The sequence below is a fragment of the Tenrec ecaudatus genome, chromosome 10 (assembly GCF_050624435.1).
Source record: "Tenrec ecaudatus isolate mTenEca1 chromosome 10, mTenEca1.hap1, whole genome shotgun sequence".
Lineage (NCBI taxonomy): Eukaryota > Metazoa > Chordata > Mammalia > Afrosoricida > Tenrecidae > Tenrec > Tenrec ecaudatus.
This window is the reverse complement of record NC_134539.1, coordinates 50,839,706-50,852,189: the sequence shown is the minus strand read 5'-3', so window position 1 is coordinate 50,852,189 and position 12,484 is coordinate 50,839,706. Positions and strand designations below refer to the sequence as shown.

Sequence of the window (12,484 nt, the reverse complement as noted above, 5' to 3'; positions counted from 1 at the left end):
GCTTGCTCCACTGGGTTGTGGTGACCATCTGATTCCCTCCTTCAGGGTACAGTTCCTGCGTCAGCGCCGGGACTGGGAAGTGTGGTCGTGGCCACAGGAAATCAGGGGCATAGGAAACGTTGGGTCACGGAATGTCCTGAGCTCTTCCTCGCCCCATGCCTCAGTTTTCCCACGTGGGAAATGGGCACCACCAGGCTCACCTTAGGGCTCCCTGGGGTATGAGTTCTGGGGTCTGACCCAGAGGGAAAGAGGCACCATTCTCTCGTTCATCTCCGCGTGCCCCCTGAACAGGTCGGGCATCCGGAGGAAGCCTTTCTGGGGACTGAACGTCTGGGGCGGTCCCAGAGCCTGTGTTTGACTGATCCTCTCTGAAATAGCCTCCCCCTCAGGACCATTGACCCCAGTCTAAGGACCACACAGGATCGATCAGAGCTGGCCTTGGGGCCCTGATTGCTCCCAGCTTAGCAGGACAAACATCAAGGCCACCAGCGCCTCCCCAGCCTCAGTGTGCAGTTGTCTCTGCCCCCAGACCAAGCCAGTGAGTGACGCCCAGGCACGGGAAGGGCCAGAGCCATGTGGACCCTCGGAACCCCGCTTCTGCTGCTGGCCTCCTGTCTGACAGCAGGTGCGAACCCAGTCCCAGCACCTCCCGATGACATCCAAGTGCAGGAGAACTTTGACCTCTCTCGGGTAATGCGGGCTTCACGGGTGGTGGTGGTGGTGGGGTGTCAATCCCGCTGGGCAAGTCCTGCTGGTTCCAGACTCTTGGTCTCCCCACCTGGAACCAGTGGCTCAACCCCCCCAAGGCCCAAACCAGGTTCTTGGTTGTACAGCTCTGTGCCTCTGGGTTTCTGTGGGACTCTCTCAGCGACGAGCTGTGAGCCAAATGCCTCACCTTCTGTCCTGTTCTCTGGGGGTTCCCAGCAGAACTCGTGTTTGATGTTTGGATGAACCCTTAGATCTATAACCACATCCTCTTGAGGGGCCCTTGTGCGGTGCGGAAGGTGAAATGCCCGAGTCCACCCACAGGAGCCTGTGATCTACTTTGGGAACCAGCCAGGGGAGGCCCTAAGGAGCAGTCCCAGCTCACACATGTGGGGCTGCCCTGATTCGGGATCCTCACTTCTCTGTTGGCAGGGCCCGAGTCTCTGCCTTCCTGAGCTGGCTGGCTGGCCAGGGCTATGTGCTGGCCCAGGGTGGGCATGCGCCCGCTGGCCTTGGGGCCAGGCTTCTGGGATAATGGGGGAAGGGCAGTGGGGCAGAGTCATGCCGGACAGTGGGAGCTGGCCTGAGGCTCGGGCACGGGGGCACTCCAACCTGGGAATGGATGTTGGGTGGGTGGAGGCCAAGGACTGCGCCCCAGCCCCACTCTGCCCTGCGTCGCTGGGTGACCTTGAGTCAGAAAGACTTTACCCACTCGGGACTCAGTCTGCACACCAGACAGCTGCAATAGATCTTGCTTTCAGGGGCAAGTAGAGGTCACGGCCAGAGGGGTATCTGGTAACTTCTTTGAACAACTTGACTTACGAGTATGTCAGGAGGAAGTGACAGTTGACTGCCAAGGTCGTGAGCCCCCTGTCACTGGAGGACTTCTGCTCTTGAGTGGGGGGGCAATAGGTGGTGAACTTCCAACATGAGACCTGCACCCCAACTGCATGAGCAAGGCAAGCCCCACACATCAGCAGACTGGGGCCTTCTTTCTGCTCGGAGTGTGGGACGCCACCTGCCCACCTATGGCCTTCCCCAACTTTCAGGAGGCCCGCTTTGCCTCCTTTCTTCTTTATGACCCACCCTGCTTGGTGGGGGTGGGGGAGAGGCCTGCAGATAGGCAGAGGGTGTTATCACGTGGAACATTGGTTTCGAGAGGAGAGAGGGGAGCAGGTGTCAGTCAAGGTTTCCTTGAGGTCTGAGATGAATCCAGGTTCCCAAAACTCACGCCTGCCCCCTAGATCTACGGGAAGTGGTTCAACGTGGCCATTGGCTCCACCTGCCCCTGGCTGAAGAAGTTCCAGAGCAGGCTGTCTATGAGCACGCTGGTCCTGGGAGACGGGGTCACTGACACAGAGATCAGCACGACCAGCACTCGTTGGCGGTGAGTGTGGGGGGAAGAGGGAGGGGCCAGAAGGACCAAGGACCCACGGCATCCCCCCGCCGCCTTCAGCTACCATCCTGAAAAGTTATAGACCTCTGCTTCCAGCCTGCCCCCCCTTGCGTCCCCCCTCCCCCCCGCTCCAACTCCCCTCCAGTAGCCTTCACCTTTGATAAATGCCCCGCGCACACACCTTCCAGGTCCATGTCCCCGGCGGTATGTCTGCCGTCCAACTGGCTCCTCACCCCTGAGTCTCCATAGCTCAGTGAGGACCCTCAGCGGCCCGGGACCCAATCTAGGAACCTGGGCAGGGTTCAGGGGGCCCGAGGGTGTTTGAGGAATCCTAGCCTCCCTCTTCCCTGCCACTCCCCACCCCATTCAATCCACTCCCCAGCGCTGTCTACTTGGATCCTGAGTCCATGGAATCCCGACCTGTCCGTCTCTACTGCCACCATCCTGGCTCGGCCTCCTGCCTCTCTTGCCTGCTCATCAGCCCCAGGCTCTCTCTGCTTCTCCTCACCCTGAGTTTCCAGCCTTCCCACCCGCTTCCTCACTCGGCACCCAGAATCCCAAACCCCCTGTGTCCAACACCCCTCCCCAAACCTCCCACTGCTCGTGAGCCCGAAGTCAGACCCTGGATGCGGCCTCTCCCAGCCCCCACCCCTCCGTCTCCCCAGGCCCAGGCGCCCTGTGACCCACACGCGTAGGCCTGCTTTTCACCCCCTAGCCCTTCACCCTCTTGCCACTTCCGGTCCTTGGCCCAACGATGTTCCTTCTGCTGAAAGCACCTCTCCTCACCTTCCTGCCCCAATTCCTGGGGCGCCTTCAGGACTCAGCAAGGACCCTCCACCTTGTCCCCCCAACCTCCCCCACGCCATGCCTCAGGTTCAGGTTCTGTGTCTCTGCTTTGGGCTCCCGGAGCACCTGGTACCTCCCCGAGAGCACTGATTGCCCAGATAGGGTGGCCTCTGGCTGGCCTGCCCACTTGATGGTGAGCTTCAGGAAGGGACGGGGCCAACTCGCTCACTTCTGCGGCCCCAGCATGTAGCAGTGCCTGGCCCCGGGCGCTGCTCAGCCAGTGCTCACTGGGTATCTACGTGAATCACAGAAGCGATTCTCTCGATCCTTCTGACAACAACGGTCAATGTATAGTGTTTACTCTGAGCATGTCATCACAGCCCCTTGTGCAGGAAACACGCTCACGTCCCGTTTCACAGATGAGGACGCTGGTCTCAGTGAACCACTAGCATGAGCACGCCCATCCCATGATACCACGGGATCCTGGGCAGGTCTGGCTCAGGAAGCCGAGCGCTACTCCTGGCTGTGCCAAGAGGTCCCCAGGCTTAGTCCCTTCTTTGCCCGGCTGCTCCCTTTTCTGCCTGACCCAACAGCTGGCCTCTCAGGGTGGGTGTGGTGATAAACAGGATCCCTGGCAATGCCCGGGCCGGGGAGAAGGTGCTGTGCCAAGACGGCTGTCATGTGCGGGAAGTGAGTTCCCTTCCTATTGGTCTGTCCATCCGCAGGAAAGGGCTCTGTGAGGAGACCACGGGGGCCTATCAGAAGACCAGCACTGACGGGAAGTTCCTCTACCGCAAGGACAGTAAGTGGGGTCTGTGGAAGCAGCCTCGGGTCTCTCTTGGTGCAGAAATACCCCAGGGCGCCAGCTCTCGGGCCTTCTGTAAGGTCTCTCTCCGGCTAGATTTCAACCTCGGTCCTTGGCTCTGCACGAGAAAGAATTCACGCCGAAGCCTGGCTCGTGATCCAAGTGAATTTAATGAGAGTTAAAAGAAGCTTCAGGTTTTACAAGCGGCACCCATAGGACTCCTTTTGACCTTGTGGCCTGGCAGAGGCTGCTTAGGGTCATGCAAGGATCTCTCTCCCAAGTTTCCTCCAAAACAAGACCAGACAAGCAAGCCCCTCTCCCTCTCGGTTCCTGCCTTTTCAAGGGTTCCCGGGGGAGGCGTGGTGAATGACCCCAGGTCGCTCCCATTGGCTGAATTGCAATCACCTGGCCCAGGTGGGCTGCTCCAGGTTTAACGCCCATCCGAGCCCACCGGCGGGAAAATCCAGCTTAGTCCTATGCTGGCTCTCCTGGGCATGTGTCAATGGACATCCCAGTCCCTAGGCTAAGCTGCCTAACACTCCTACCGCAGCTCCCTTGATCCCTACAACCTCCAGTGTCATCTAACCTGCCTCCAAATTCCTCTCCTTTCCCTTCATTGTCCTCTCCCTTCTTGCCCCGTCCTCTCACCTCCCCACCCCCACCTTCCTCCCCGACCCTCTCCTCTCCTCTCTCTCTGAAGCCCAGTTGGGCGCTCATCACGTGCTCAAGGCTGAGGGCACATGAAGGTCTCATCAGTTCGTCACAAATGCACCCAGCATCTGCCAGGTCCAGAGTAGGGACAGAGGGATTTGGACATGAATGTGTTTCTGAATGCAACATATGTTTATCAAATATGCTCTGTGTGCCAAATCATTGCATTGGGGGCTTGCAAATTGAGATGTTTCCAGATGAATACGTAAATGAGGGTGAGAATAAACCAGTGAGGGTAAATCAATGCGTGCATGGGTGGCAGACAGATTGAGTCCACCAATCCAATCCAATCCACATCATCCAATAGATCCACGGGTGGGTTAGTGAATGGATGAAGAGGGAAAGGAGGAAACGGACACATGTAGGGATTTGGGTCTGGAGAAGATGGAGGGAGGGAGGGACAGTGGATGAATTAGAGATTCAGACAGGAAGGAGGAGTCGGGTGGAGAGAGAGATTGGAGATAGATGAATTCACCAATGAATATGTGGAAGAGATGAATGGGTGTGTGGGCAAGGAGGAATGTGTGTGAAGGGTCTCATGCTGGGAGGGCTTGCTCCTGACCCCTCCTATCCGCCTCCCTAACCCATGCAGAATGGAATGTGACCCTGGAGTCCTATGTGGTGCACACCAACTACGATGAGTACGCCATTTTCCTGACCAAGAAAGTCAGCCGCCACGGACCCACCGTGACCGCTAAGCTCTATGGTAAAGGCCTGTCTGAGCTGGGGGCGGGGGGGAGGAGACTTGACTTCTGGACAGTGGCGAGGGGAAGAGAGCAAAGCTCAGCTTTTCTTCTTCTGAGGAAACCCCAGTTAGGTGAAAGGTGGAAGGAGAAGGCAGAGCTCCGCCCCTCATTGGAGACAGTCTTTTCCTCTGGGTTCCTGCAATCCCAGGGCGGGCGTTTCCAGACCCTTGCGAGGACCAGCAGAAAGGGTGCTGGGTGGAGAATTAGGAGTACAGGGAGGGGCCCCTTCCCATGAGTACATCGGGAAGACTGAGCTGCGTCGAGTGTTCTGTTTTTTCCTGGGCCAGATAGCTCCCCAGGCCCTCCCATCCCAGGCACCTAGTGGTTCCAGGTTTCTCCCCTGCGTCTCACTTTCAGGGCGGCAGCCGCAGCTCCGGGACAGCCTCATGGAGGACTTCAGGGACTTTGCTCTGAGCGTGGGGATCCCTGAGGACTCCATCTTCACCATGGCTGACAAAGGTACCCAGCATCTCCACCCACATTACAGAGAAAAGAGACCATCTCCTCAGTCCCTGCAGCTTTGCTCTAGCCCTCCGAGACAGCAGAGAACCAAGCCTCTCCCCAGTCCCTCTACAGAGAAGAGCGGGGGCGCCCTGGATCTGCAGTGGCAGAGCTGGAAGTAGAACTAGTCTCTGTTTACTCCGAGGCCTCCTACGGAACCAAGGCTGAAGCCAGAATCCATAGCTACTTCTTGGCAGGCAGCAGAGTGCGGGATGAAGCGCACAGCTCTGGAGTTGGGGCAGCAGCGTTCACAGGAGCTGCTACAAGCTAGTCAACCTCTTGTAGCTTTGTTTGCCTCGTCTGTAAAATGAGGGTAACAAGGCCTGTCTTGGAGGCTGCTGTCAGGGATCAGTGAGGTCCCCATGAAGCTACAACGGAGTGTCACTCAGCCTGGTACCCAGGACACGCTTAGTACATGTCAACTGTTCTTGTGACAATATTGATGGACTGGTGATGGTGGTGGCGATGACGCAGAAGGGGATGGTGGGGAAGCTACCGCCTGCTGCTTTGCCAGGCAATGACCTTGAACAAGGCCTTTGGGTGGAGCTATTCATGAAGTGGGCGAATGCCCGGGGCAGCTTGGGCACCATGCCCACCTGGCACATGGTTGGTGGCACCATCAACAAAAGGAAACTTTCTCTGAGTCCAAGATGTCCCCCTTCTTCCTCCTCTCATTCATCTCTCTTTCTGGTCCTGTCCCCTGACCCAGGAGAGTGTGTCCCTGGAGAGCAGGAACCAGAAGCCACCCCTGCCCCGGTGAGTATAACCTCCCGCCCCCCACCCCCACGCCTCCCCGGTGCTCTGCACACTCTGCGTGGCATAGTGGGTATGCATTGGGCTGCTAACTCTAAATAAGCAGTTGGAGCACCAGCTGCTCCCAAGGAGTGAGATGAAGCTTTCTGCTCCCACAAGGAGTCACAATCTGGGAAAAGCCCAGGGGCAGTCGTACCCTGTCCAGTTGGGTCACCATGAATCAGCACCCACTACGTAGCAGTGAGGTTTTTTTACTTTTGGTCCAGTGGGGGGGGGGGTTGAGGTCAGCGAGGGGGCTGGTCTCACAGAAGGCAAGAACAGGCTTGAGTGAGACCCACCTTGGTTCTTCCTGGTAGGTAAGTTGCTCCCTTACCTGGGCCTCGCTTTTCTCCTCTCTGAAATGGGGTCCTTACATTCACTTCCTGGGGTTGTGCTGGCATTCGATGAATGGTCAGACTACGCTTAGCATGGTGCCCAGCAGAAGTGCCCCATAAACAGCATGTTAAGGTCAGTTCCGACTCCCAGCGCCCTGTGCACAACAGAAAGAAACCCCACCCGGACCCACGCCATCCTCACAATGGCTCTTAGGCTTGAGCCATCGACACAGCCACCGTGCCTCCACCTCGATCCGTCTTGTCCAGGGCCGTCTTCTTTCCCAATGCCCCTCTGTCCTTTCTCAGACACTGGTCTCTCTTGGTTGCACATTCAGAAACAGGTTGTCATCCTTGTGCCCAAGGAGCATTCTGGCTCTGCTCCCTCCCAGACAGATTTGCGAACATTCAGAGATTTCCCTCAGAGCCAGAAAACTCGTGAGCAAGCAGACCAATCTAGCACATCTCTTCCTTTCAGATTTCCTACATCCATGCTCTGGTTCAGCTGGTCTGAGATGGGTGTGTCTATGGTCTACCTTTTGTGTTTCTTTCTCTTTTCTGCAATTTGTGATATTAAGTGAACTTTTCCCCCAGCAGCTTCATCAGCAAGTGATTTACATATCATATTACCCAATAGTTCAATCATTCGTTCCTATCACAGGGAATTGTACCGTCAGCCCCGCATCAATTTTAGAGCACCCCTCCCCCACATAGTTAAATTGCCTTTAAGCTGATCCATGCGATCTCAAGTTGTCTAGCACTCCCTGCCCCCTCCTGTCTTCATCAGTTACTCCTCAAATCCCCTCTCTCTCCCTACCCCTCCACCCGTCCACCACAGTGTTTCCTATATCCCTTTGTACTCACTATTACCATCGTCCCCCCACGCCTCCTGTGCTTCACAGCTGGGAGACCCCACAGAAAACAAAATCGTGCTAAGGTGGTAAGGTGTCATATGCAGACAAAAGTACTAGTGACACGTAAGACGGAGAAGACACCCTGCAATAATCAAAACCCCAGGGACGGCATTCTGTCAGGGAGCCAGTAAGAGATACTTTGCTCTTAGAACAATTCAGGTCGCATCTATTGTGTCAAGTTCAATCCAGCACAATCAAGATTATAATGGGTTCCGCCTGGTGGTGAGGCTGATGGAGGCTCTTCTGAGAATTATGTGTAACATTTACACATTATCATTTATTTATTTGGATTCATAGCTCACCATTTATAGTTATCCTTGCTTTCGTTTTCTTGGATTTAGATTCTCTTTGCAATTGGTGGTAAAGTTTATACAACCAACGTTTTTTCAGGGACGTTGCATGGATGGGAGGCTTTGGACACTGGTATGTCTGGGAATGGCTTTCTGAGAAGGAGCTGAGACTCTGTGGGTTACAGTCTTTCACCTCTCCTAATGATCTGATACTGATCTGGAGTCTCTCTCACTGAATGCTGTCACTTAATCTAGGGGCCCCCAGGCGCTTTCTCCCTGGTCCCGGGGAAGTGTTCAAGTGGGTGTTTCATTTGTGTTGCCTGATCCCCTGAGTTCTTGGAATCAGACCAGTTGAATCTTTCTTCAGCTCAGAAAAACTTCCTATGATTTCAGCACCGCCTGCCTCTCCTCTGGGAACCCCTGTTAGGGGTGTCTACTTCCCGCTGCACCTATGCAGAAAGTGCTCCCGTCCAGCCATTCTCCACGTCCGCCCTTGTCCTGCGGGCTCCCGTGCTATGGGCGCAGCATCACCCTGCGTGTCGCTGCAGGCTTCCACTGGAGGCACCCTGCCACTCAATGGGGGTGGGGTGTTTCGTGGACTCGGTCCCCTTCTTCCAAGCTGTTCTCATCAGTCCCACCATGTCTCCCCATCCCTGCATCCTCACCCAGCGCTGCTGCAACAAAAATAATCCATGTGGGTCGTTTTAAATAATGAGAGCAATACTTTCCACAGTTCAGAGAGTCGCAAGTCCAAATTCAGGCCACTGGCTGAAGGGGAAGATGCTCTTTTATTTACAAACATTTCCATTTTATTTATTTGTATTCAGGCTTGTTGTTCTTCTGATCTTTAGGTAGGCATTGGCGGAGACTCTGGGCAGCACCTGCAGGTCTATATCGGGGTGCTCGGTCCTGCTGGGGTTCACGGGACCGGTTCCAGAGCCCTTGCTGAGAATTGGGACAGCTCAGGCAGTGATGTCTTTTCGTGTAAAGCATCTATGTGCTGACGATCCTTGCTTTGGAAATTTCCCAAGCCACTCTGTGCCCACAGCCAAGGCCAGGACGCTGTCTATAGTTTGAAACTTAGTGCATCTTTCTCCCTGGGTGCCACCTGCGCATTTGGACTGTCTCCTCGGCACTTAGCAGCCCAGCGCCCACGGTGCCCTGAGGACCCGGGGACGCCGCCGTACGGCAAGGTTGCAGCACCATCTCTAACAGTTGTTTCTCCTTCTCCCGGCCAGAGAGCCCGGCGGGCCGTGCTACCCCAGGAGGAGGAGGGCTCAGGGGCCGGACAGCCAGTACCTGACTTCAACAAGAAGGAAGGTAATGTACTGCTGCCTATCCCCTCCCTCTGCCCTGCTTCAGAGAAGGACCGACAGTTGGCTTCCCCTGGCTGCCCTTGCCACCATGAAACTCACTGCCATGGAGCCGATCCTAATAAGGCTGTGCTAGAACTGCCCCTGTGGGTGTCCGACACTGTGAGTCTTTGGAGGGGGAGAAGGAAAACTCAGCCCCACTGCCAACAAGGCAGACCTGAGTCACAGCGACATCACCGGTGGTTGTGAGTGGGGCCCGAGTTGGGTGACAAGGTCAGCAGTTCAAAACCACCAGTTCCTCCATGGGAAGAAAAGGAGGCTTTCTACGCCCATGAAGAACTACCCCACAGGACCCTATGGGGTCCTATGGGATTGTTATGCGCTGGACTAGACTCCGTGGCGGTGAGTCAGGCTGTGGGAGGGGCGGAAGGCTTGGCCCCGGGCTCAGGCACACTCACTCCACGGTGAGCAGCGAGTGGCCGCTCTCCCTCCTTCGAGGCCAGGACAACTGTGCAGACTGGGGCCCTTACTGGAGCAGCGGTCCTGGAGGCGGGGTGGGAGCAGGATGTGGGAGACTTTTACTTTAGATCGACTCCTTCTCTGACCTGCTTGGGAAACCCAGACCTTGCACTGGCCCCGTGTCCATGCCGGACGCTGGGGTTACAGACACAAACCCTGTCACAAAGTCTGGGCTATCTAGTGGGGGGATGAGCCAGGGACAAAGTAATGTCCCCGGAAGGGAAGGTCAGCTAGAGGGGGTTTGGACAGGTCCCCATTTGGAGGGGGCACTGTGCTGGGTAGGGTTTTGGTTGAGTCACTTTGGAGATCAAAGAGCACCAGGGTGTGGGGTGAGGAGGCCAGCCTGGCCTGAGTGGGACTGGAGATGGTGCCACCCGCTTGGATGACAGATTCTCAGACCAGCCCCAAGGACAGTGGGCCATGGGTCCCCGTGTCATGAAGTAGACTGTATGCCTTTGGGAGTCCGGCAGCTAGGGTTTGGAATCCTGGCTCTGTGTGAGCCTGGGAAAATCTAGTCATCCGAGTCTGCTCCCCCTAGGGAAGGTCGGGAATGATCCTTCCACAGAGGGTAGGGGAGAACTCAGTTATGATAAGCACATGGCAGGGCCTGGCCTGGGTGTGGAGACGCAGTAAGCACTTGGCCCACGCCACTGGCCTGCCCCTCACCAGATTCCTGCCAGCTGGCGCCCGCAGCGGGGCCCTGCCTGGGGCTGATCAACAGGTACTTCTACAACACCTCGTCCATGGCCTGCGAGGTCTTCCAGTACGGCGGCTGCCTGGGCAACGGCAACAAATTTGCTTCCGAGAAGGAGTGTCTGCAGACGTGCCGGACCGTGGGTGAGCACAGGGCCCCGCCCCGGCCGCCTCGGTGCCCTCTGCCCGGCCCCACCGAGCCCCTCCGCCCACTTCAGCAGATAGCTAGGCGAAGGTGGGGAGTGGTGGGGTTCTGGGGGTCGGTTCTGGAAACCATAGGGTCTCACTCTCGTGAGGGGCTCCCCATTGGCAAGTCATTTCCTTTTGCTGGGCCTCCATGTCCCTATCTGTGAAAGGGGGGCAAGGTGTTCTGGTGTGGGGGTGGGGGTGGGGGTGAGGGGTGGAGGTGGGGGTTGGCTCAGGCCCTCGCCATGTTCCCGGGGTGCAGTCTCCAGGATTACCAAAGCTCTGCGCCTCTCTCCCCGTCCCCACAGCGGCCTGCAGCCTCCCCATCGTCAGCGGCCCCTGCAGGGCCTCCGTGGAGCTCTGGGCATTCGATGCTGCCCAGGGGAAGTGCGTGCTCTTCTCCTATGGCGGCTGCCATGGAAACGGCAACAAGTTCTACTCGGAGAAGGAGTGCAAAGAGTATTGCCGTGGGCCCGGCGGAGAGGGTAGGCGGCCCTGCAGGGCAGGGGTCGGGTGGCAAGGGTGGGTTCTGGCCTCTGCCCCAGGCCACCGGGCCGCAGTTCACACTCAGCAAGATCAATACACAAATACTGATAATGTATTATTATTATTCTCATTAGCAATAATACAAAAAACCCCAGCAGTTAGGCTTCCCGCACCTCCGTCTTCCCACTGAGAAATCGGCACCCCAGATGAACCCGGAGAGGGACACTTCCCTTCAGAAATGGCCGGTGCCTCAGCAAGGAGGGCTTTCCAGCCCCAGGCTCGGGCCCTTCCTCACCCCAAGCTTCCTTCCCACCTCCGGAGGCAGAGGGATCCCCAGGCCTGGGCCTCCCCACTCTGGAGCCTCTCTCTGCCCACAGACGAGGAGCTGCTGCGAGTCACCAATTGACGCAGGCCCGGGGCCCGGGGACGGGCAGTCAGCGCCCATGCTGGCACGCCAGGCGGGGACACTGGACTCCAATAAAGAGCTGATGAACCCTGAGCGTACGTGTGCTGACTCTCATGGTCATTGCTATTGTCACGAATGGGAAGGAGGCTGAAGAGGGGACCTCGATGTCCCCAACCCAATTATCTCCAGTACGAGTGCTGGTGGCACAGTTGATTAAGAGTTTGCCAACCCAGTTTGGTTTGCTAACCGAAAGGATGGTAGTTCGAACTCAAAAGCCTCTCCCCGGGAGAAGGATGAGGCTGTCTGTCCCTGGACCCTAGGAGTCCAAGTGGACTGGTTGTTTGGGATGTGCAGTAAATGACGAGACACCATCACAGTGCTATTCACCCCACCATCTGTGAAACGGGGCGGGTTTGCTGTTTGAGCAAAACTGGAAAAGAAGAAACCCCACTGGAGGCGGCTTCTGCGAGGTTTCATTGTCTGTCAGTGACTCGGAGCCCTGGAAGTCCCTGTGTTTCACTAGGCACCGGTGGGACAAAGATGAGGTTTTTGGAAACTCTATGTGGGGCCACTAAGGGGCCCCGGTTGCCTAGTGGCTAGTGGCTAGTGGCTACAAGTTGGGCTGCTAACTGCAAGGTCAGTAGTTTGAAACCACCAGCTGCTTCTCGGGAGAAAGACAGGGTTTTCTGCTCCCCTGAAGAGTGACATGATTCTGAAGGGTCCAAACCGCCTCGAGGGCAGCGGGGCATTTTAGTGTCCGGTGTAGGCGCAGGGCCCATGTCGGCATGGGGTAATTCCCAGTCCTTTGCTGCCCTGAATCCCTTCCCCACATCACTTGGGCTGTGTTCAAGCCATGTCCCCAAGGACCAGCTGCTGGGAGCTGGAAAGCTTCGGGCTTCCTTT

General features: G+C 56.8%; 1 protein-coding gene across 1 annotated transcript; it reads left to right on the top strand.

Annotated features, from left to right (window-relative positions):
* The first annotated feature begins 573 nt into the window (after nucleotides 1-573).
* AMBP (alpha-1-microglobulin/bikunin precursor) lies at nucleotides 574-11,581 on the top strand. The gene is made up of 10 exons (XM_075559033.1): nucleotides 574-690; nucleotides 1,950-2,092; nucleotides 3,613-3,689; nucleotides 4,996-5,109; nucleotides 5,507-5,608; nucleotides 6,360-6,406; nucleotides 9,217-9,298; nucleotides 10,480-10,647; nucleotides 10,998-11,174; nucleotides 11,553-11,581. The coding sequence occupies exons 1-10, from the start codon at nucleotides 574-576 to the stop codon at nucleotides 11,579-11,581; spliced, it is 1,056 nt and encodes a 351-aa protein (XP_075415148.1).
* Nucleotides 11,582-12,484: the final 903 nt, after the last annotated feature.

Excerpts from the sequence above, each read along its gene's own strand:
- AMBP (XM_075559033.1), top strand. The coding sequence starts at position 574 with ATGTGGACCCTCGGAACCCCGCTTCTGCTGCTGGCCTCCTGTCTGACA. Across the intron at positions 691-1,949 it reads AGAACTTTGACCTCTCTCGG|ATCTACGGGAAGTGGTTCAA; the intron begins GTAATGCGGGCT and ends CCTGCCCCCTAG. Across the intron at positions 5,110-5,506 it reads CGTGACCGCTAAGCTCTATG|GGCGGCAGCCGCAGCTCCGG; the intron begins GTAAAGGCCTGT and ends TCTCACTTTCAG.